The sequence below is a fragment of the Vidua macroura genome, chromosome 13 (assembly GCF_024509145.1).
Source record: "Vidua macroura isolate BioBank_ID:100142 chromosome 13, ASM2450914v1, whole genome shotgun sequence".
NCBI lineage: Eukaryota > Metazoa > Chordata > Aves > Passeriformes > Viduidae > Vidua > Vidua macroura.
In genome coordinates this window covers 6,224,748-6,249,586 of record NC_071583.1, presented here as the reverse complement: position 1 = coordinate 6,249,586, position 24,839 = coordinate 6,224,748, and the positions used below count along the sequence as shown (strand labels likewise).

The 24,839-nt window shown below is 46.6% G+C and overlaps 1 protein-coding gene across 7 annotated transcripts in view; it reads right to left on the bottom strand.

Moving 5' to 3' along the window:
- The window catches only part of MAGI1 (membrane associated guanylate kinase, WW and PDZ domain containing 1), a 333,482-nt gene extending 315,890 nt beyond the window's left edge, over positions 1-17,592 (bottom strand). For 2 of the 7 annotated variants that reach the window (XM_053989292.1, XM_053989291.1), the window contains exon 1: positions 17,132-17,587. In XM_053989292.1, coding sequence (XP_053845267.1) covers positions 17,132-17,417 — 286 coding nt within the window. In that variant the 5' untranslated portion in view covers positions 17,418-17,587. Of the gene's footprint in view, positions 1-17,131 lie in introns of all 7 variants that reach the window. The other 5 variants (XM_053989288.1, XM_053989287.1, XM_053989289.1 and 2 more) reach the window with 3 other exon arrangements.
- Between the last annotated feature and the right edge of the window lie 7,247 nt (positions 17,593-24,839).

Genomic DNA, 24,839 nt, shown 5'->3' with positions numbered 1-24,839 from the left:
AGAGGCTCACCTTCTCACTTCACCCTCCATGGAGCTCTCCTTCTTCACCTCCCCTACCCTGGAGCACACAGCAGAGGAAAATATAAGATTTCAAGCTTTGCAAACCTCCAGCCTAAACCAACATCCTGTAAAACTACGAGTTAAAGGCAGGAACACTTCACTTCCAAACCACAAAGGCTGTAATGAGCGTGGTTTAATTGGCTGGTACAAGAGCTGCACAGCCAGAATCAGCAGCTGGCAATGAAATCAGCCCTTCTGCACGGCAGATTGCTAAACTTTTGCCCTTGTCTGCAATGTGGTGTGTCACAGAAGTAATCCAGTACCCATAAAAAGGATTACAAAAGTATCTAAGAAAAATAAAGTGTTAGCCCAGAACTGGCAATAGACTAAGTTTTTTCCCCAAAAGTTTCTAGTTGTAGACTCTATAGGGATGAATTTCTACTATGTGCATATATATAGCATTCTCAATAAGAAACCTGTATATTTTAGGTGTCACTTAAAATCTGGCCCTTTAGAGATACTGATTTTAAGAGGCTTGTACATATTTAAAAATCTCATTATTAGAATTAGAAATTAGATCCTTTGAAAAATCAGTCCCAAGTGACAGAAGTCTCTATCAAGCGATGATGGCACATTTCCTTGCTTCATTTATTTAATACATCACTCAGCTATTCACACATGTCCAATTTCTCCCTTAGAGATTTACAAAGCACACAGCAAGTTTGCATCTAACTTCAGAACAGCCAGATTAGTAAGGAACAGGGTTTTACAGCAAAGCCTTCCTTTCATCTGGGTCAAAAAGCTTTCAATCTTATAAAGCCAGAGTAGTAAACTTTCAAGCCAAGGTGTTTCACAGAGGTAGCTGGGGCTCATTGCTATCCTATCCCCTTGATGGAGTTAATGGACGTTTTATAGTTTACACTTTACTTAAAACTACCTTTTTCTCAAACAGAGAAATGCACATTAGGCAAGGTAAAAATATATAAAAATAATAAAACAACCCAAAACCCACATTAACAAGAACTTGAAGTGATTTCTGCATACATATTTTAATTCAACAAGCAAGGCTAACCTAAATAAAATGAATACATATGAGAAGAGCAACATGGATTCATTCTGCAAGCAGCTAAGGAATTGCTGTTCTCAGCCTCTTCCTGCTGTGAGATCCTGGGTGCTCACACCCAGCAGCTTCTGTCTTGGCCAAGGCAAGGCTGAGCCCAGAAGCTGGCACTGCCTTTTGGAGTGCAGCACTCGAGATGAAATGCAGAGCAGGATTTAAACTCCTCAGTTAGCTCAGCTGCAGACCACAGGCGTACAGTCCATGCCTTTCTGCTTTTACCTGCACAACTTTATTTTAAATTGGGTCTTGTCCCCAGGGCTCCATATTAAAGGAGTTGCTCATACAATGAATCAAGAGTCAGAAGCTTTGGACGTGTCAGAACAAATCCCACCAAATGTAAATTGGTGTAATGTACAGATTTATGCTGGCTTACATGGCACTAGAAAGGGAAAGGCAGTAATTCAAACTCCTGCACAGGCTCCCAACAACAGTGATGATAAGCATTGCTTTTCTAAGGCTGAAAGAAGGTTCTGGGAAAGGAAGATAAAACATGTCATCTTTGAAAGGGAAGCAGTGCAGGAGCTAAGCCCCAGTGGCTTCACAAACACCCATCTCTTCCCAGTAAAACAGGCTTTGGTGTTATCCAGTATGTAAGTTTTGCAACAGTTTTCATTCTAGTTAAAATTGCATGAGGGTTCATTAATTTTAATGCTGTGTGATTTGCCATGCCCATACCTAGGAATGCACCAAGCCCTGGAAGCATTTGCCTGCTGGCAGAGGGATGAGCCCTGCTCACTCAGCCCTGCTCCAGAAGTGGGCTGCAGGAGCACACTGCCTTTGGTGCCTTTAGACCTGACCTTGCCAACCTCCACAGCTGCCCAGGGCCACGTCCCCAGCCAGGCACCCTCTGAAAGCCACCACCCTGTCAGGGACAGGGAACACAGCCAGACACCGAGGCTGAGGCAGAGCCTGTTCCCACTCCCAGCTTGTGCAAGTTCACATAGAATGTGGGTCTGTATTCTCTACAAGTCAAACACCCTCCTCAAAGAGAAAAACTTGCTGGTGGGTCAATTATGACAAACACTGCTGATCAGGAAACTGAACCTGTGAGCTCACCTTGCATTTCAAAGGCACTTACACCTATATTTTGGTGCATTCTTTTGACCTGAGATATTAAATCATGCACTCTGAGCTAAGTTTTTTCCAGGTAACCAAAGGGTTTATCAGCACACCTCTGGTGGAATATTAACTCCAGTGTTTTGCTGGAAAGAGGCTGAGTTTTATCTGGATTGCAATTGGAGAGCGGGAAAGAAAAAAGGTCAGAGCAAACATGGCACCATTATTAAAGAAGTGGGTTAATTATCAACCACGGGTTGATAATTGAAAATGTGGAAACACAGCAGCAGCCCAGTCCTGCTGGTGATGATGCTGGCTGCTGGACAAGCAGAAAGGGATCCAGACCGGCTGCAAGAGGAAAGGGATTAAAGCTCTCATGCTGTTACATAACTAAAGAAGCTGGTTCTGAAACAGATATCCATATCTGCAGGGTATTTGGGGTGCAATGGCTTTATTAGCCAGTCATCACGACCAGCAAGGCAGGCTTAATGCCCATTAAAAAAATATTTTATGCCTGGTATCAAGGAGCTCTGCAGGGCTCAGAAATAGATCAGACATTTCTTCACATAACAAGAAGAGCCGAAGGCAGCATCTGATACTCCACAAAAGGCAACACACACTATAAACAAGGTACATAAAGCCTTGTTTAAAAAAACATAAAGCTTTATGTGAGTTGCCTCCAGCAACTGCCCTCTGCCTACAAGAGACCAGGACACTCTACCAGGAATGGGTTATTCTTCCCAGCAGGCACCTGTTTCTAAAGCTATCTTCTAAAACAGATTATATCAACCAGTATTTGCATCAGGAAAGCAACTGAAAGGACGGCTCACCTGAGTCTGCTGTGACACATCCTACACCAAACTAAACAGCATGGGGCAACACAGTAATTTCCAAAACCACTCACAAGAAGGGCAACAAAAACAGAACGCAGAAAATTTGTAACTGTTACTTTTTTAACTACCACTACTAGAAAAAAACAACATTGTAGCAAAATGTTAAACAGAAAATAAAGGCATAGCTACAAAAAGAAAGTTAAAATACTACATCAGCCCAAACCTGCCAAAACTGAAGGAATCATAACAGATAAAAGAAAGTATTGGAGGAAAATTGGGTAAAAATAGAAATGCCAGGATATGACATGCCTGGGAGTTATAGAAAAAGCATCTGGATTGTCCTCAGATCCCCTCCTGACTGCTGTCTAACTCGGTAACATCCCTCTTGAGCAACGGGGCTGTCTCAAGCAGAGCAGTGGGGCAATGCTGACTTCTTTTCATCCAATGCCATTTGGGGCAAAGCACCTTCCCAGCCAGCCAGGGAACAGTTTGTGCCCTGGGCTGCACAGACCTGGGTGCAGCCTGAGCCTGCCCTTCAGCCAAGGGGACACGAGGGGACACACACACGACCTTCTGCTTGTGGCCCTGGGGCAGGACCAATCTCCATCCACGGGAACTGCATCAGAGCCACCAAAAAACAACTCTGCAAATTTATACACTGGTGCAACTCACTCCAGGCAAAAGGAAGAGCACAGAAAGCCCCATCTCAGCCTGTCAAGGTTCCACAAATATAATTTCCACTTTATTTCTGGAGCCTGCCATTTATTGAGCACTGCTGAGGGGACCCACTTCTCTTCTGCACCCTCTCTCCTTTCACAAGCCCAAATGCAAGGCCTGGCAATGCATCCTCATGGGATACACACTACACAGAGTGCTGCTCTCTGCAGGGCCACCTGAGCACAATGACAACTTGAAATACTTCTTTAAAAAAAAAAAAAAAAAAAAAAAAAAAAAAAAAAAAAAACCAAGAGTGAGAGAAAAAACCTTTTCAACTGAGCATTTTTTATTTTTACAGCAGTTGCAGCCAACTGCCTGGCTCAGTATCTGGTACCTGCCACCCTTTGCTACAGTGACAGCTACAGAGAAGTAGTTGAAAACGTTTAAGCAAAAGATGCTTTGTCATTTTGTGAAGCATTAACACTGCTCAACGCTTTTAAAGGACATTACAACAACTTGGCTGTGAATCCAGACTCTCCTGCTTAAATTATGGATTTTAATGCTCTGAACATCACTTCTAAATGCACAGACTTTGGAGTGTCTATCCTCTGCTCACTTCATGGTCCCCCAAGTCTGAACCAGGAAGATATTTGAGTTTTCACAGCTAAGCTGAGGTAGGAGAAAATCCCATTCCATAGAAAACTGAGGAAAACAAACCCGAGCAGCTGCATGTGAAAATTACATGAAGTCCAAAGCCACCGAGTGTGAGCCTTAGGACAGAGAAACAGTCAGGCAAGTGCACAAATGCTTTCCACGTGTTCTGGGTGGAAGGAAACTGAATTTTTTAAAGTCTAACATGGAAACTGCTTTAAGCAATTTGTCATTTTCAATAGAGGTTCTGCAGTAAAAGAGAGATTTCGACAAGTTAAACAACTTCCTACCGGAACGGCTGCATGCAAAGTTTAAACTGCTTCTCACAGACTCCTTAGAAAAGGAGTATTTCTAATTTTGCCATTCAGGAAGACTTTGAAATGTCACTGCTGTTTGATTTGACCAATGCAGAGGAAATGAAGAGCTGAGAGAAGGAGAAAACAATGCATTTACCATTCTGTCATTTTTTAAAACTTGATTCAAAGGCAGCTATGTGAGCCAGTGCTAAGAAATGCAAATATTGCATCTTTACCTCCAAGAGGGGGAAGCTTCAGCTACATTTCCTGTAAATGTTACAACTTAAAGCTCACCAGGGTATAACACGGCATCAATGTGAAATGCCAGCTGAAGGAGAACTGAGGCTGACAGTACCTTTTAGCTACACCTGAGCTAAAACAATGTTTTTATGGCAAAAAGTTCTCTGAGCATGATCCACTACAATGGACCATAATGCTGAAGTCTCTTCTACATCAGGGACTCTGAGGAGAAATAAGCACACAGTAAATATTCACTGCTGTTTCTGCCACCAGTTCAGACAGCTATCAGCATTCAGCAGGGCTGCTGCTGTGTCCCAGTACTTGAAAGCTCTGTCCTTTGGAGGCCTTGATGAAGTTTTGTTTATCAGTTGGTGCTGCTAATGGGAAGCCTTTCCTCAGCCAGAGCTCAGGGAGGAGCAGGCTCTGCTTGACAAAACCCACAGGTTGCTGGAAGATGCTTGAGGTTAACAAAAATGGAGTAGAACAGCATCAAAAGTCACCTATTATTTGTAAAATCTACCTCCATCTGCAACTAATACAGGAAAAAAGGAAGACCAGCTTCAATTGAGTCAGTAAGACTGTTAAAAAAATCCCTAGCTTTTTGAAGGAAAGTTTTGAACCTTCCTGTTGAGCACACACCCAGGGCCTGGAGGGCAGGAGGTGCTGCAGGCAGCAGAAACACTCTTTTGTCAGAAATCCACCAACGAATTATTGTATCCAGCACATCCTGAGCCGGGCTCCAGCCAGGCAGCTGATGGAACCTTCCCTGCCAACTCAACTGCACCGTGGAAAAATGCCTGTACTCCCTGCCAGGGGCGAGATCCCATCCGGGCAGCCACGGCCACGGCAGCCGCTGCACCGAGTGGGACAAGAGCACAGCAAATAAAAGCTCACTGTGAGGAGCCAGCTTGGGAGCCAGGGCTCCCTTAGCATCCTCAGCATCCTCAGGGGGACAGCAGGCAGAGCCATCCCAGCAAGCTGCAGTGCCAACTCACCCACTTGGTCTCGGGACTCAGAGCAGCTCAAAGCGCCACAGTCCCCGGCAGGACACAGCTGAGCTGCACATCAGCTGCACTAAATCAATTGGAAATAGGTTTTGGTTAATCCTCTGCAGCCTTTTAATGTTGGGATTGTGACAACTTGCCTGGCTTTTTAGGCAAACAGCAATTTCCACACCGGTTTAGGCAAGCCTCAGTGCTGATTATAGCATCTTTTACAGACAAGATACAAAAAGCCCTCTGCAATGTGTTACGTTAGCACATGCTTAAATTTAAGTACTCTCATTTTTACTGGGGCTTTTCTCATGTGCAACAACTTCAGCACATCCAAATTTGCCAGTCTGCAATATGACCAAGATATGCTATCCCAGCTCAGAACTATGTAAAAAAAACCTCTTTGTATTTAGCTCCTGGAAAAACCGATATGTGGGTATTTCTAGCATCAACTAAGACAACTGGAAAATTGGCAACAGAAAACAAAAATAAATGGAAAGGTCGCCTTGGCTAGTCCCTGGTCCGTCTCTTTTGCTGATAAAAATTTCAGCCTTTGACACGTTTTATAAGCACAAGTTAAAAAAAAAAAAACATAGGACATTTTATGGAAACACTGTTGTGACAAAGCTCCACCTGAGCAGGACAACCTGGCAATGCAACAAGGGAGCTGTTCCAGCTGAGGCAATTCACCCTTTCCCCCTGTTTTAATGAGGATCTGAGCCCCACAGCACAGCAAGAGGAAGCCAAGATTTGTGGGTCCATGCCCTTGTCACAAACATCCCAACTGAGCCACACAGCCTTTCTCCCCTCCACTCATCACCTGAGCTCTCCATAGCCCTCATTCTCCTGTAGACACCGAGGCAGGGACAACTCTCTCAGGTCCATGCACTGCCTGGCACAAGAGGGCCCCAAAGTTATCACTCCTGACAGGCTGACATCATGCATCCAGGTATTCACCACATTTCCCACCCTCATAAAGGAATGACCTTGTGTTAAAGTGTAACTGCCACCTGCCCTGGGAATGAGGGAGCTAAATGCCATTTTATGGCCTTTAACATGCCAGAGGCCTCTGTGCACGACGAAACTGGGCACCTTTCCGAGATACAGTTGATAGGTGTACTCTGGATTTCCCTCCTGCACGCTCGGAATGACTCACAGGGGCCAGCCAAGGTCTAGATAGCAGCTGTCCCCAGTGTTTGTCAGGAAAGGGAACCTGGATCTCCTTCAGCAGCTGCATCACGGAACCTGAAAGCCATTGAGGTCTCATGAGCAAACCATCTCTCAAAACCAACATGTTCCTGCAGATGATTTACAGGACAAGTATCACCGAAACAGTTTCACCACAGCAACACCACAATAGTGATTTTCCAAGTTTTTACAGGATCAGAGGCTCCTCGTGCATCTCGTGATGAGATAATGGGCATGGGAACTGTGCTCAGCCAGAATGGTGGTGGTTTCATACTCTTCCTTTTCAGCTTCCAAAGAGCTGTGCCAACAATGAATTTTAGCACTCGTGGTGAAACCCATGGCACTGGCTGTTTAGCAACCTGAGCTGCTGAAATCGTGGGATTCCATTGTAAAGGAAAAATTAAGAGTGAAGACAAGGACATTCTGGAACTTTTCACTGAAGCAGCATTTGACAATAGGGATGCTAAAGTGAAAAAGTTAAATATATCTATATACACACCATCATATAGTCTCAGAGTCTCACCCAGGAATTCAATCTATTTTGATGGGTAACATTATTTTCACAAGCTCCTCCTCTTATACTGGGTGCAGGCTGTGTGTAGATATAAAATTTTCTCCTGTACCTCATGGAGCAGCCAACCCTTGGACCCGCAGAGCCCTGATATCCTCAGTGCCCATCTGGATTTTGCCCAGAGCAGTTCCACGCCTCCCACAGAAAGCCAGAGACAGACAGTGGGGGTTTAATTGCCTCACTCCACCTGGAGCAAACAAAGCTTCCTGCAACATGAGGGATTTATGGACTGTAGCTGAGTCCAGACAAAAATAGCTCCACATGAAAGTGGGGGAACAATCTCAGCATGCCCATATCTCTTCATTAAAAAAAATTTAAAAAAATAGAAGCAAAGCTATGGTACATATATAAAAGCATTTGGCAGCTCAGATCTCCACTTGGAAACAGTTTGATTAATAAAAGCAGACGGTAGGTGACAGGGAGGACTCCACAGGGCACACAGACTACACACAAGTTAACAAAACACTATCTACCATTGCTAAGCAAGTTTGGTATTTGCACATCAAACAAATACACAGCGTTTGCTGGGGTACCAGCAGAAGAGAATCTACCAACAACAAAGCAAGCCATCCCCTCCCACTAAGTAAACAACTTACTGATTTTATTCAGAAACAGCAGATTCTGTGATCCTCAGAGTCCCTGCTGAGCAGTCAGCTGAGCCTCTGGACTTGCTCATGCAGTCAGGCTGTTGCTGCTCCTCTAAACCACCACCAGAGCACATTGAGAAGATATTCTATATTAGTCACTTCATTGTTTAAGGAAAAATGCCTACCAGGGGAAAGAGAAGAACATAATTCTTGGTTTTGCACCAGACTAATCCCTCTTTCACCCACAGGACAGGGAGAGAACAAAGCCTGGGCTGGACCAGTGGCTGCCAAAGCCCCATCAGGTGTCTTGTCTTCAGTGCTTTCCCCCAGGCAGCAGCACTGCAAAGAGGAGACCCAGCTTGGAGACAGCAGTTTCCCCAGATTCAGCCAAACTGCAGACTCCTCACCCCCCAGCTCCCTGGATCAGCTCCCCCAGGGCTCTGCCACACGTCCCCCACTGTCCCTGTGCCACACAGGGGAGCCATGTGCTGTCCTGGGGCAGCACAAGATATTTTATGCACTACACCCTAACAGAATATTGAACAGCAAAGCTGCATCACAGAGTCACAGAATGGTTTCAGTTGGAAGGGACCTTAAAGATCATTCAGTTCTGACACCCCCTGCCACGGCAGGGACACCTTCCACTGTCCCAGGCTGCTCCAGACCTCATCCAGCCTGGCCTTGGGCACTTCCAGGGATCCAGGGGCAGCCACAGCTTCTCTGGATAGGCTGTGCCAGGGCCTCTCCACTCTCACCAATTCAGCAAAGAACTTCTTCTTTGTATCTTACCAACTCTGCCCTTTTTCAGCTTGAAGTCATTGCCCCTTATCACTGCACACCTTTGTAAAAAGTCCATCTCCAGCTCTCTTGTAAGGGCCAGAACAAGACGATGGACTGCTGTGGGACTGGGGACTGTCACCAGCTAGAAAGAGCAATGCTCCTGGCTGGTCCTGCAGAAAACACTCAGCCTGTTTTTAGAGACAGCCTCAGTATGAACAACTCCACTAGGGAACAGGGAAACTCTTCCCCAACCCAAAGCTTTTGGTATCATTTATGTATTCCCTGCTGCTCTCTCCACTTCTGCTCCAGCCATCCCTGGCTTCCCACAGGGCTCCAGGGAATTGCTCCAAGCCTCAGGAACCTCCACCTGTACCCCTGCTAATTTAAATTGCTAACTGGGAGCTCTAGCTGAGCCTTTGGGAAAGGAGGAGGATGGGCATCTTCCTTGCTATTTTTGAGAAAAGGCATTTTGCAGTTATTCTGCAGCCCGGGTCCCCACCTGTCCAGTTCAGCCTGTTTGGGAAGTAACTCTCTTATTCATCCAAAAACCTCTGAGACATCTGTGTCTGTCATCAGTTTGGTCTAACACCCACTTGGTGCAGAATCTGTACCACTGGAATAAGACAGGTTGAACATCAAAGTTTGGGTTTTTTAAAGTACACAATATCTGCCCAGCTTTGTTTGTGTTGAGGGAGTGGCTGGATTTTAGGCAGCTTCTTTTTCAAAGGCTTTTTGTTAACAACTAAATGAAAAACCCAGAGTTGAGGTTTTCCTCTTAAAAAACAAGCCAGAGATAAAGGATATGAAGAAAGAAGTCAGTCTCTTCCCACTCTAATTGTACTGAGACACTGACTTGAGGGCTCCAAAATTAGAGATGTGTAATCCAAGACAATGAACTCTTTACTGAAGGATTAGCAAACCATGCAAAACTGATTCCTTATTCAAATGCCTTGCAATTGTAAGGGCATCTGTTCCACTTTGCAAGTCATCCCAAAGGCTTTGTTTGTTTTGATTTCCTGTCCCATTATGAAGACAGGGCACTTTGCATTATTTTCACACTGTGTAGTAAGCATTACTGTTTAGTCTAATAAGGGACAGTTAATGAAATTCAATACATATTTTTAAAACCTTATTTTGCTTTTAAGTTGATACAAACCCTCACAACCATAAAAACTGGAACTGTCTTTAGCCAAAAGCCAAGTGTGTAAAAATGTAAACCAAAACATCAGGACCTGAAGAAGAAACTGGTTTGTTTCTCCAAGGTCTACTAGAGGCAGTTAAAAAAAAAAAATCTGCAGGTTTAAATAATATTACTAACACAAAACAGTTCAGCAGAAATGATGCCAGAGTCAGGGTTGGGGACCAACAGAGAGCATGATGCCATCATTACTGCTTGCAGCAGTGGAATAGTTCTGGAAACCATTTAAAATGTCACAAGAGTAAGCGTGGATGGAGTGTGTGACCTTTGGAAACTGAAGGGTGGATCTCAACAAAACTATCCCATTTACCCTGAGCCATACTGCTCCTGCAGGGCCAAGGGAGATGCTGCCCCACCTATCTGGTTCAGAAGGAAAAGCAAAAAACTACAATTAAGGGGGAAAGAAAATAAATATCCCAATCTGCCAACATACCAGTGCAATGCAAAAGCCGCCAAAGTGCTCTGGAAGCAGGAAGCCTCTTCCACAGCTCCCTCTCAAATCAGCAGATAAAGTCTGGATGATAGCCTAGGCTTATGTCTGTTTCCCAACACCAGATCCTTGCAGGACGCCCCAGACTGAAGCCCCCAAAGGCACTGATGCTGTGGGTCTCTCTGGGCTGCCAGCTCTGAGCCCCTACCTGTCAAACCTGCCGAGGCAAACTGCACGAGACCGAAACACAAACCGAGAAAGCAAAACATCAAGTGTCCAGAGAGACAGAGAAAACGATGACAGTGGTGAAAATGATGTTTCTGCAGGAGCTGGTGTTGCAGGCTCAGCAGTGCTGTCACTCAGCACTGAGGAGCTGCTGCTGTTCCCATCCTGCAGGAGATGCCCCCGGTGACAGGGCAAGAGGATCTTCAGGGATCACAGGGGGGATGACCCAGCCCTGCGCCCTTGGTGCAAAAAGGTCACTTCATACTTGCTTCCTAAAAGGCAAAAATAGATCTTTTCCACAGCTGAACTAGAGAAAAACTCTGGAGAACTATGGACCAGGAGGATCTGCATTTTGCTGCTGCTGGAACTGGGACATGCAGCTGGAAGGAGCTCAGACAGGATGCAGAAGTTTGAGTACCAGCCCTGCAAGTACCACTGAGTGCTCACAGCAAGGATCCCTATGCCTTCAGCTAACATTTTGCCTCAAATTCTTCATAGTCTTTCTACAAATTCACGGCACTTGCTCTTACAGAACCACTACTCTGTGCTTTTCACCAACAAATTTAAGTCACTTGCAGCACACAAAGATCAAAACCAAATGCCTTGATTTACAAGTTTCAGTCAAAGTCAGAGGAAGTATGGAAAAAAAAAATAAACACCTGAAATAACTAGCAGGCATAGCTCGTGTCTGGAGCTAAGTAAAGGAATGCAAATAAAAAACTTGGCCAATTATTTTTAAAAACCTCAGGAGAGGTCCCAAAGATCCTGTCCTTGCCCACAGCCCAGACCCTGCTAATGGAATAGAAAAAAGCCCTTGAGGCAGCAGCATCTTCTCAGCTTCCACATTACTTCAAACTGAGCCATGCTGAAATCTAATGAGAGAGGGCTCAAATCATCAGTTCTGCACAGCCACAAAAGTGCTGCTCTGAATATCTTTACACCTTAATGGAGCTGCCCTGGGGCAAATGTTTCCCTGTGCACTACACTGCCAAAGAAGCAAGTGCTGTTTCTCAGGCATCAGATCAAGAGATACAGAAACAGCCAGAAGAGATGCATGAACGATCACAGCCTGAGCTGAACCAGAAGAAAATGACAATCCCAAACCCAGGAATGCAAGGAGCTACTGTTGGTTTGGCTTTCACACCTATTAAAAAGAAGTTCTTACATTTCTAACATGGAAGATGAATCTTAAATTTCATGATAGCAGGTCAATAATTCACTCATGCAGGAGTTGTAACTCGGTCTTAAAAACGTGGAACAACATGCAGGATGGTGTTAACATCTTATTTTGCAGTGGTGTTGAATGACTGCTCATAATTAGCCCATAATTGTGATTTAATTGCTCTGTGATCTGACTGGCCATAAAGAAGGAGCCAGGAGTCCCATCTCAATAGGTGGAAAGATCAAATTTATTGTGGAAAGCATAACCCCCTTTCATGCCATGAAAAGTATCATATCAACTCCTGGAAATTTTTATAACAGGCATAATGTGACTCCTGGGCTCTCTCTTCCATCTCTGGGGTGCTACTCCATGGCTGGAGAGGATGGATGACTGCTTTGCCACAAGCAGGATCAACTTCTCAATGCTGGCAAGTTCTACACTGTAAATTCAGGCACAAAGATAAGGTCTTCCTCAAGGTAGTATTTTAATACAAGATATACAAATTTCATGACTACTAAGTGCAGTACTTCTTTAAAGAAAGAAGATTACTGATTTATAGCAAAATATGCTCCAAGCGAGAGAAGAAGAGATTCCGTCTTTTTTTATTTTACATTTCATTCACGACTACTCCAATTGTGACAGTTGAAAACAGGCCTTATAAATCTAGAATACAAGAACACCTCTGAGGTTTGTGGATGGCAACATTTCTTTCCCTCCACTTGAAATCCACCTGGGTCCAAAAAGAATTTGGGTCAGATGGAAAAATGACTGAGAGGATTCACCGTGCAAGCGACTGGCACTGAGCTGCAGAGACTGAAGGAAAACACTTTTTGGAGCTGCAGCGAGACGCTGCAGAGGTAGACTGGGAACAGCAAGAGCTCACTCTCTAAGCAGCCTCTCCCTTTGCTGGCCCAACACATCAACCCCAAAACTCTGCTCCACACACACTGCTGGGCTTCTGCAGAGCCAGGCATGGGCAGTTAGCGTGGCATGTTCAGCATCACCGCTCACAAAGTGACACTGCTTCCCTCTGTGTGCTAAACCACCAAACACGCAGGAATTTACAGATGCATCAACTCTTCTTTTTTCTTTTTTTAATGTTCTACCAAAAAAATCCCAAAATAACAAACAGAAATTATCTGACAAGCTCTCTCAGGAAAATAAAAGGAAAATACTCAAATACCAGCTCACGCAAACTATTTGAAAGAAGCTGGTTTTGTTCACACTAATATATGTAACTGAGTTTAACATCTCATGTACAGCAGATGCCAGCCTGACATTGAAGCATTGAGTCACTGCACTGTATTGCAGAATTTATCTTAGGGTCAAGTTAATGTTTGAAAAGGAACAAATGCAGCTGATAGCACTGGGTAAACAGTGACTGTTTCTGCTTGGGATCACGCCTGCTCCTGTCTGCCTTGTACAGGGCTAAAAAAAACCCCACAAGCACACTCGATCCCTCCCTACCGTGGGATCATCCCAGCTGCAAAGTCCTATCAAAATTATTAATTGCATAAACTGCTCTCTGCACCTCCTGGTTTCACAGCAATAGGTCATTAGGAGCTTGGGATTCTGAGACTTTTTTAGGGAAGCAAAGCATTGAAATGAGAACTGAAAAACCAATTTAATTTACAAGCACATTAACTTTGACAGTTTCCCATACCAAGCATCTGGCTTGGTGTGGTTTGGCACAAGTCATCGAACCAAGGAGCCTTAAAAAAACCTGGAAATCTCTCTGAAAGTGCTCATCTCTCACTGAGGGAGAATGAAAACCCAGATACCCTGCCTCAAACAAAACATGGTCTATTATTTACAGATAGTCTTAATTCTTCTCTTTTGAAGGATGGCACAACAAACTTCTCTTCTATTGCGCTGGACTCTGTTAACCAAGATCCATGAGAAGAAATGGTGTGCCTGATTTTGTAACTGATCTATTCAATGCAATCAATTATCAATTTATCCAAGTGAGATATTTTGACAAATGTGAAATGTATTCAAGGAAGCTACAATAGTCACAGTACAGCTGGGAAATCACTACATTAAGGCAATGCCAGCTTTACAGTAGAATATGTAACCACTGTTCCTATAATTCAATCTATTAATTCCATACTCTCTGACCAAGTAATAATAAAAATGCATTTATTAACTCCACAGAAGTTAATTGCCAACTTCATCAGAACTTAGGCACATATGTAAGATGGAAACAGTCAGTCATAAAAGCACTACACGTTAACTGAGGCATTTTCACACATTTGACAGTTCTGAAAGTTACTAAGATACATGGCAGCAAGATTCTTCCTCTCTCTCCCCCAAAACAGGCAACTACAATGGCACAGTTTTATTCTCAAATGTCATAGCAAAAAAGGGGGCATAAGGGGAAAAGGAAGGGAAAGCTCTATTCAAGTTCTTTAGCCTTCTTCACTCTTCCTCCCAGGGTAAGCAAAGGACCAAGAAATCCCATATGTCCAGTATTAAACACCAGTATTTCCATTAAGAGATTTCATAGAGTGTTGCAGTGTCCAGCAACAATAGAGGTTCCTCCTTTTTGTACTTACTTTTCAAACTTACCACTCACAAAAGCAAGAAAAAAATGTTGCACCTGAACCTGTAAGTTTACAAACTCTGGTTTAATGATAAAGTCCATGCATAGCCTATTCCACCCACATTTCCATCCTAGTCTCTTTCACCAAGAGCAAGGTCAGAACCGTTATTTTCCTGCTCATGCTTGCAGATGACTGACTTATAGTAAATTTCCTGTTTTTCTGGCCTTGTAAATGTCATACAAAACAGACAGGCAATAAAATGTATACATTTCCAGGCTAATATTGCCCCAGCACTTCAGCACCAATCGGTTAGACAACACAAACTGGGAGGAGGAAAATCATAGTTAAAAACATGCTTACAATCTTATCTGCACACTCCTTGGTTGTCTGCTCTAGTGCCGCACTTTTCCTGTTGAATGACAGTTGCCATTCCCATAATCAGATTTTTAATCAACACAGAAGTAATGAATTTTAATTAATAAACTCTCCTTTCTATGCTTATGATCCTGATACATGAGGGAGATCCCTGCTTTGCACAGAGCAGCATGCAGATGCCAGGCTACCATTGACAGGTTTTCCAGACCACAAAAATATTTAGTGATTTAAAAACCAAATATTTATTTCTATTCCACATTCTTGGCTAATAAAGCATTTCTTAAAAATATGGAGGGGAAAAAAAAAAAAAAAGAAAGAAACTACAATCCCACAGTAACCAAGGGCTTGGTTCTCAGCTCTAGATGGGAATAGTCCAAGGTTTAAGTGCCTGCCCTGACTTACAGATGGGTTTTGAACCCTTTTCTCCCACTTTCCAGGTGAACCCAACCAAAACGCTAAAACTCAGCTCTCTGCCCGTTCTTTTGACCATATCCTGGAGCAGAGACACATTTACCACCAAGTTCTGTCATGTGCAGTTTATTCCCAGGACATGTTTTATTTATACTAACTCATGTTTCCAAAACAGCAAGAAGTTTGATCACAAACTGTTTGGTTGGGAAGGGTTTTACACACACCTTCCTTCCACAAACACCGATCACATTGCAACACCACAAGCTGTATTTTAATACTTCTGCTAAAACAATCAGAATGTAAAAAAAAAAACTCTGCCTAATTTCCTCATACTTTTCTTCATGCTTTTCTCCCCCTCCCACTTGGGCAGGGAAACCAGCAGGCTGAGTTTCCCTCACCACTTCCCAGTGCAGTGAAGGCAGCAGGGAAAACAGGCATTTGTTTAAGAAAAACTGGGTATTTTGGAAGTTTGACAGTGTTTGCTGGAATATTGCTGCTGAGTCCTGGAAGGGACTAACAAGTCACTGTGCTTTGGTGGCTCAGCTCCGGGGCAGGTGGTGGAGGGGCAGTGCACAGGCTCAGCTCCTCTCCAACACCTTCGCTGTCATCTGCTCTGGCTCCAGAGGCTCCAAGGATGAAACAAGCACCTGCAGCCCTTCATCTCAGCTCATCAGTGAGCCCAGGGACAAAACTTCAGGTGACAGTCCTGCCAGCTGGCCAGAAATTCTGTCTGCAGCTACCAGCTGGGTTGAACGAAGTACAGGGGAAAAAACCCTCGCACCACAAGCCAGGGTGAAACCCCCACCTTTAGGATGCACACGTCTGGATGACAAACTTTCCCCTAAGGAATCTCTTGGGCAACACGAAGAAAACTTCCCTTCCTTCCTGCACTTGGAGCTGACCTCAGGGAGCTCCTCCACCTCTCACACCTCCGGCTGTCCAGCTGCAGTCCTGCTCCTCCTGCCTGTCCAACCAGCCTCGGTGGCTGCGGCAGCACCAACAGCTTTTTGGCACTAAATTGAAGTCCTGTCCTGGAAATCACAAGCCCATTAGCCAGGCCTGTTAGCTAACCTGTTGAGCGACTGTGGAATGTACAACACGGATGTGGAGTGGCATCTTTTAAATCCAGCATGGGAGGACTCTTCCTATCCTCTTCCTCAGCCAAACAGGAGAGCTACCTGTCTGTTCCTTCACCTGTGCGCTGCAGGGCTGGCAGCCCTGCCAGGATGTGCCCTCACCTAGGGCAAACCAGGGGGAAGAAAGGTAAATCTGAGCAGCCTTTCAGCCAGAGAGGGAAGATGCAGGAGGGTCCAAGCTTTTTCTTCCCACGCTGGCAGCCGGCAAACACCCGCTGCACTTTCAGAACAGGACTCCACTAATCACTCAGCAGCTCCAAAGGATGCTCAGCTGCTGGAGGAGGGGATCCCTGCCCCATTCCCCCAGCAGCGAAGCTCCCTCATCCTCTCCAAGGGTCAGCCGGACACCGAGCTCCCCGGACAAGCGCGGGTTCCCCGCAGGGAGCGCTGGCAGCTCCGCGGTGCCTTTGGGAAAGTCTCACGCAATTGCTCACTGCGCTTAGCGCAGGGCAGGGACTGCGGGGCGGCTGCAGCCGGGTCCGGACGAGGAGGTGCCTGTGCATCAGTGCCCCCGCAGAAGGTGCGCACACGCGTGGGTGCATCGGCCCCCGCGGCCGTGCCTCCGTCGGGGCCCCCGCGCTGCCCCGAAGGGCTGATGCTCGCCACCCCCCGGCACCGCGCTCGCCCGTGGCCACCCAGCCCCGCGGGTTCCCTCTGTCCCCGCCGCGTCCCCCTCGCACCTTGTCGGACGGCTTTCACCACGATGGGGTCCTTGCAGCTCCGGATCACTTCCAGCACGTCGTAGCGCGGCAGCCCCGACACGCGGACCCCCTGCACCTCCAGCAGCAGCTCGCCCTCGCTCAGCGCCGCCTCGCCGTCCCCCGCCGCCGCGCCCGCGTACGGGAACTCGCCGTGCTCCGCGCCGCCGAGCAGGGCGAAGCCCAGCTGCCCGCCGGGCCCGCGGGTCAGCGCGCACTGCCGCACCCGGCTGGACCAGTGGTTCTTCTTCTGCACGACCCGCGACATGGCGCTGCGCGTCCCTCCGCGCCCGCGGAGCGCGCTCGGCAGGTGCGCAGGGGGCGCGGACCCGCCGCCCGCTCAGGCCATCACCGCCCGCACGGCTCCGCGCCCGCGGAGGGCGCGCACCGCCTCCCGCCCGCCCCTCCGCGCCGTCCCTTCTCCCCTCTTATTAAGAAAAAAAAAAAAATTAAAATTAAAAATAATTTTAAAGCGCTGCAAAAGCAAATCCAGCAGCCGCACGGTGTTGCCGCCCCTCTCCGCGGGCGCTGCGCGGGGCGCGGAGCCTTTCGGGCGATACAAAGCGCCGTTTGTTTTGTTCCAGTTCGGTCCGTCCCGCTCCGCCGCGCTCCGCGCCGCCGGCGCAGGCGCCCTGGCACGGCCCGCCCCGGCCCGGCCCGGCCCCCGCCCGCTCCCCGCCCCCGGCACGGCCCGGCCGGCGCGGCCCCCCCGCCCCACGTGCGGCCCCGGCTCCTCCCGCTCCCACGGACAACTTTCCCGGAGGGAGAAGTCGGTGCCGGTGGCGAGGGTGAACGGCCCCCGCGGCTGGAATCGTCTTTCTCCGAGCGGGGCCGGAGCGCGGGTGCTCTGCCCCGCGCCCCCTTCGATGCTCATGTTCCAGGGGACGGGGGATGGCAGATCTTTGCTTTCCCGAGAGGATTTCTAGGATTTTCCCAGCTGCAAACCTCTGCGATCACTTCTTACCTACGCTTTCCAGGTGGTTGTTACAGGAGAGGACGCAAAGTACAAATCCTGAGGAAAAACTTGCACAAGCCCGTCATTAAAATGGTATCAAAGCGCTTGCACAAGGCTGAGTGAAAGTGTGTCTCCTACTCTTAGTTCTCCACTCCAGTTTTTGATTGAGTGCTCGAATTTGAGACATTAATAATGCTTTCACATTGTCCTGTCCTCGTGTAATTGTTTAGAAGCTGGACAGACTAATAGCGAGGTCTGGCTGCTGGGGAAAGGGACGGGCATCCATTTGTTTGTCCTTCGCCAAAACTCTTCAAAGTTACCCAGAACTGGTGCAAAACTCAAAACGGGAAAATAAGTAAGAGTGCACGTACCAGCTGTCCCTTCCAGGTCATGCTCCATGCTTCCAAAACTGAAAGCCAGGCCTCATTTTGAGCTGTCTTATGCATGACCGAACCCCTTCCAGCCAGGAATTCACTTGTCAGATGTGTGCGTGCCCTATTTTGCCGCTAATCGGGACTAAGGAGTGACACAGGGAAACAAAGAGTCTGGTCTGGCTGCCTGTGCTGCCCTAATGCGTGCTCAGGCACTACAGCCCGCAGACTTTCACTGCTGCCCGCGTCGCTCTTTCACCTCTCATCTCCCCAGGCAAGCGTGTCCCGCGGTGATCTGCGATGCAGGAGAGGCGGCAAGCTCGGGAAGCATCGCTGCTTCGGGAAGAAGCTCCGCCTAACATCGTCTGATGCTGGCCCAGCTGATCAGCCGGTTTAGCGCACAGACCTGAGAGGTGACCGGGGTACTTTCCCTGCCCTCGCACCTGTCCCGGATGGAGCTGGGAAGCCTGTCCTTCCCTCACCTCCTGCATTCCACGCTCCTTTCCCCACTGCAATCCCTCATCCGGCTATCTTGTAGAACTCCCATCGCTGCGGACACCGCTCTGCAGCCGCGGGAGCCGCAGTGCCTGGCCCGAGTGGCACAGCCACATCCAGGCACGGGAATGGAAGGCTTGGCCAATGTCACATAGCACAGCAGTGACTCAGCTCCATCCCCTGTGCCTCAGGCACCTCTGTCCATGGGAAGCAGATGGGATTACCAGAGCTCAGGAAAGTCCTTCCAACGGAGAGGCAGAGCCTGCCTTCCTGGGTAGAAGTGGACTCATGAAGTTCAATGTACCTGCTGTGTCTAGCCCCCATTTGCTTCCAAGAGGTTTCTTTCCATTTGGAACTTTCATCTGTGTTTTCATCCTTAAAGCTGTGCTGATCCCTTATGTTTGAGCAGCAATAACTGCCTCACATCTGCTTTTCCTGGCTCAGTAACCAGCTGCCCCATTTGTCACTTTTAGGATGACAGCACACTTTTCACTGTGCCTTCACCAGTAAAGAGTGGATAGGTCATCAGGCTGGATCCCCTGGGCAATAAATGCTCCAGAGGTCTGTAGACCCTACAGAGCAGCAGCATGGCTTGTGGGGAAGGCTTTCTCTCTCATCTGTGCACTGGCTGATAGTTGTGTCACACACGTGAGCTCATGGTGCAGGGAGCCCCTTGTTCACAGCCCAGAGCCGGGTGTGACGTATTTTCATCACCATCATTTTGCAGGATGTCTTATGTGACAGCCCTGCTAAGCTAAAAATCATCTGGGATCCATGTGAACATCACATGAGCTGTGGTTGCCCTGAATAGATCTTACAGAGCTACTCATGCCTCATGGAAAAATTTTTGGAAAAGACTATTTAGAAAAACAAGTTTTGATAGTAAAATTTATGAGATGACAGACTTCCAAGAGCCCTTTTCAGTTTGCTTACAAACACTGCAACTGTAATGAAAGTGAGCTGTCCCCATTGTAATCCTGACACTGTACCCATGTCTGGGCCACTGTGTTCCCAAAATTGTTCTTGCTGATAATTAACAAAACCAGCAACTCTCAACCGAAACTTCATTTTGATTTTCAGATTTGCACTTTAGTTTTTGTCCTGGACCAATTTCCTACCATTTTATCGCCTCGTTGCATCCAGGTGGTCAATCTGGATAACCCTAGATCCTGGAAGCTGGCACTACTTATATCAGCTCAAATACAGCCAAGGTTTTTTGTTGTCCTGATTGCTGACTCTGTGACTGCCCAGCACCTTACTGCTACAAGGAGATTATTTCAGGGCACAGCTGCTCCAACCACCTCAATTAAAGGAAGCTCTTGGTCAGCCTTTAACAGTACTGAGCCCTTGACCAATCTCCTGCCCAGAAGGGTCCCTGACACCAGCTGATGGATAATTGGGTGATTACTCCATACAAACCTGGCATTGCATTTCATTGCGGAGCCTGGCCTCTCTCCCAGGGACAGTGGTCCAGCCTTTGCAGGGGATGGATTTAATGATTAACAGACTGTCTTCATCTCTGACAACTGCAATTCTAATAATGATACTCTGCTTTTTGTGAGGGTCTCTAAATGCTTCACAAAGAGTAATTGAGGAATCTTCAGAGGGCACCAACCTGGGGAACAGCTGAACATTAACACGGGGCAGGGAGAAGCTCAGGGCACACTCCTCATCCGAGAATGGCTCACTGCAGCCATCCTACTTCACCTGCAGCAGCTGGTCCAGCCTCATCTCGTGCAGGTCTGCATGCTCTTTGCCAGCTCACAGCCCATGACATCTCTGTGAAAACTGATTTGGGTGGGCTCAGGCTTTAAAGCAGAGCCTGATTCTTGTGCTCTTTTGTCCGCAGTCACTTTGGCCCATGCATTGGCAACTGCTAATTTGTCAAGATGAGAAGGCTGGTGCTTTCTTCCTTCTTCAGAAGGTGCTCTACATGCTTTGGGCCCTGCTACAAACACACAACAGCTCAAATGGTTCTTTCAAATAGGATACTGACCCATGGTCTTGGTCTCAAACATCTCTGAAATTTCGTGCTGTGTCCTGGATTCTAAAATGGGTCAAAGCTCCCCCAAGCATCATTCTTTCAGCTTTCCTACTGAAACTTGAGGAAACCACAGTTTGACTTTTTTTGGAATGGAAAACCATGTCTAGTCACTGAGAATGTTGTGGGTTTATGGTAGTTCACAGCCAAGTACTCCCACCAGAGAGCATAAAGAAAGATGACAATGATTAAGACTTCAAATGAAAGTACAGCTTATTTAATACAGCAGAATTTATTGTTAATTTCCAGATAAACCCCAAACCCCCAAACCTTTGATATTATGGGTCTCAAGGCTTTGAAAGCCTGAGCACATCGATCCTGGAACAAAAAGAGAGAAGAAAGACTTTAAACAAGATCCAGTTTCTCAGACATTGAAGTTTCCTGTGGGCACACTCACACTACCCGAATCTGTCAGTAGGAAAGCCATGCATTGTGGTTATTTCCCAAACAATAATTGTTTTTATAGTAATCCCACTTAACTCTTACTGGAGGAGAATTTTCTGTGCAGCATCCAGGCTTTCTCAACAGGCTGGTGCTGCTCTCTGGTAGCAAGGAGGAGATGGGCTGGTGCTGCATTTCAACAGATGACCCAGCTCCAGGTACTGAACAAAGCCTGTATTTACAGCAAACCTTCCAAGTGTCAGGACTTGAGAAGCTCTGGTTAAAGCCACTGACCAGCCAGCACAGACAGGTCCTGCCTAAGCTCAGGGACAGAGCTGGGCCAGCAAGGTCCATCCCAAAAGGCAGCCCCTTGTGTAGGGCATTTCCAGCCTCCTGCAGCAGGGTGGCTGGAGTCCTATCCAGGGCGGGCTCAGAGTGAATCTGTGACCACAGGATGCTGGGAGGAAAAAGGAAACTCACCCCTTAGTGGGACTTCATGTCACCTTCCTCTACAATTTATTTCAATAATATCACACATAGTGGAATATAAAGCTGAAGATCAATCTCATAACCATATTAAGACACTCTGGGGTGTATTTTATAGGACCATTAATATACTTCTTGGGTGGTTAAAGTCACCCACAGCAAAAATGAATGGCTCCATAAAACATGCTCTGTCATATCCTATGGCTTAAATAACACACAATAGGCTGAGTATGTTGGGATGTGGTTGAGCTTATTGGGTGGAAGCAAAGGGTCAGAGTGACCACCTGGAAGTGAGGATACCAGCCTCAGGGGGGCCCAGTCATTTTAAAAAAGCAAGATTCTAGAAAAATCAATCACAAATTTCATGAACTTTCATTAGCACTTGCATTCCCAGGTTTATTCGTTTCATTCAGGCACATCTTCCCTGCAGAAGCTGTTCTGTTCCAGGGTAGGATTGTTGTGGGTGGAGCTTTTTGGCATGGAGGGAGCCAGGCTTGAAAAGCTCTGAAGAAGTTGGGCACAGAGCAGGCAAAGCCTCTTGGTTAGAGCAGGGATCAGATTGGCTTTGCAGGGAAAGCTAAGCCTGCCATATGTTTCAACTTTCTGAAAGAGACTTGAAGGAAATGTCATTCTTGGGACAGGATTTATTGGAGTGGAGGTCTCTGGTACCCACAAGAGTATTTCCAAAAAGAAAAGGGAAAAAAAAAAAAAAAAAGAAGAAGAAAACAAAAGAAAATAATGTTTTTTCCTAGTCTGTCCTGACCATGATCAAGCTATAGAAGAAGCAAATTCCTCCTCCTTGTCTGGTAGATATTGGGTCTTATTAAGTCACATTCTTCCCCAGGAATTTTTCTTTGCTATTTTAATGTCTCCACATTAAAAAGACTCTTCAGTAGACACTGTCACCAAAGACTCTTTAGTAGACACTAGCTGTGTCCTGCCAAGATAAGCTATCCCAATTCACCTGTCTCAGCTGATAAACCTCCACTTTTCCACTTCTGCTCGAAAAAGAAAAAGGGCTCACCTCTGATTTGTGCTGCAAGAGCTCAATGCAACTGCCCAAGGCACCAACACTCACCCAAACTCACTTTAGCTCGAGAGCCTCATTCTCTCCTCCTTTCTTATTGTCCTTGTTCCCTCTGCAGATACAGAGAGAGCCTCACTGCATCCTTAAACTCCACCCCTGCTCAGCTGAGGCTTATGGAGATGCTGTTCCCTGTCCTTCTCCTGTTTCCTCACCTCTCCAGTCCTCTCCTTTCTATTTTCTCCATGTATTTTGAACACAAACCTTGTTATTCATTCCCCCTAAAAATCCTGAAAACTAAAGCTGTATCAGGAAAGATTTCTGCTTTAAGTCTTTATGGAGCCATAAAGAAGAGGCAAAGTCTGCACTTTTCAAACGTGCTGCATGCTGAATAAGTTGCTAGTCCCTTGTGGTGGATTTGTATTAAAGTCTAATGGCTTAAATATGGAAAAAAAAATCAGGAAGAAAAAGCTGGGAATAACCCATCTCTCCCCATAGCAAAGTCTGGTTCAAACAACTTGAGTAGAGTTGTCAATCTCATTATTTGGTTTGAAAATAAGACTAGTCACAATGGCTCAGCTTCCCAAAACTAACTGGCACATCAGTGCAGTATCTTGTCCACCAGCTCCACTTTGAAGGGGTTTGTTTTTCTCAAAAGAAAAGAATCAATACACAGAATATCAATAGCAATTCTGTATAAAGAATAAACAGAAAAAATACCTTTTCTCTCATAAAAATACTGAGTTGAGGAAAGATTTCTGTAATAGAGAATTGATTTCATCCTCACAAAAGGTTTGTCCAAGTACCCTCAGCAAGATTAAAAGAAATAAAAAGGTAGCAGTGAGGCACAATGATGGGACAAGCTGAAGGTTTGGAAAAGGAATTCCTTTGGAGCAGTATTGATGTGCTATTCCTTCATGGTGAGGAATAGCTGGGAAATCCCTCTGGGTCAGAATTACAATCCTGGCAAAAGGCAGAAGAGACAAGGCAGCAACAGACAGCACAGCCTGATCCTGCAGCCATCTGGGGCCTGGCTGTACTTTGCTCGTGAGAGTAATTTACAGGCATCAGACAAGCCACATGTGTAAGGCTGAGCACACACAAATATTCTCAGGAGCAGAGCCAATTAACACACCACGAGATATCACTCTGTGATTTGGAAGCTATACAAACCCCATCTTGCTTTTTGAAGCAGTGAAGCAGAATTCATGGCGGTGTCTGGTGCTGTATCTTCACAGAAGCATCCCCGATCAACTTCCTGCTCGCTGGTCCCACAAGAGCATCTCCATGTTAAAGCAGCATCTACTGCACATCTGAGCTGGGTCCAACAAAAGCAGCAGCTTTGATACGAGGCACTACCCCAGCATGCCTTACCCCCTATAGAAAGATTATCATCATCATTACTATTTATACAGAATTACAGCCAGCAGCCTTGGCTGGGACAAACAGCTCCCAGGGCTAACATAAAGGGAGATGCTCCTTTTCTCCAGACAGCTCCAAAGAGGGATTTGGGGCCTGGGAGCAGGTCAGCTGGGATTGGGATTCCTGACTCCCTGCCTGGCGTCCTAATATTAGCTCGCATTGTCTCCCAGCCCGTCTCGTCTCGCCGTTCTTTCACATGAGCTGCAGGCCCGAATTAGCGCGTCTCGCTGCATGATCTGCCAGCCCATCCTGTGTGCTAAATCAGTCAGGGGCTGAGCAAACATCATGGGAACAGCTCTCACAGAGTGCGTGTGGGCTCAGTGATTCCTGCAGCATTGTTTGCTCCATGTTTTCCAAGCATCATCCCCAAAGTATGGCGGGCAGCATCCTGGAGCTGGCACCGCTCCCCAGCGCGGGCAGGGATGAAAGCCAGCTCCATGGTGGCTCTGCTGGGTGCCAGCCTGGGGAAGAAGTGTTAACAAATGAACTCTGGTGGCAGATGAGCAGGCCAAGGA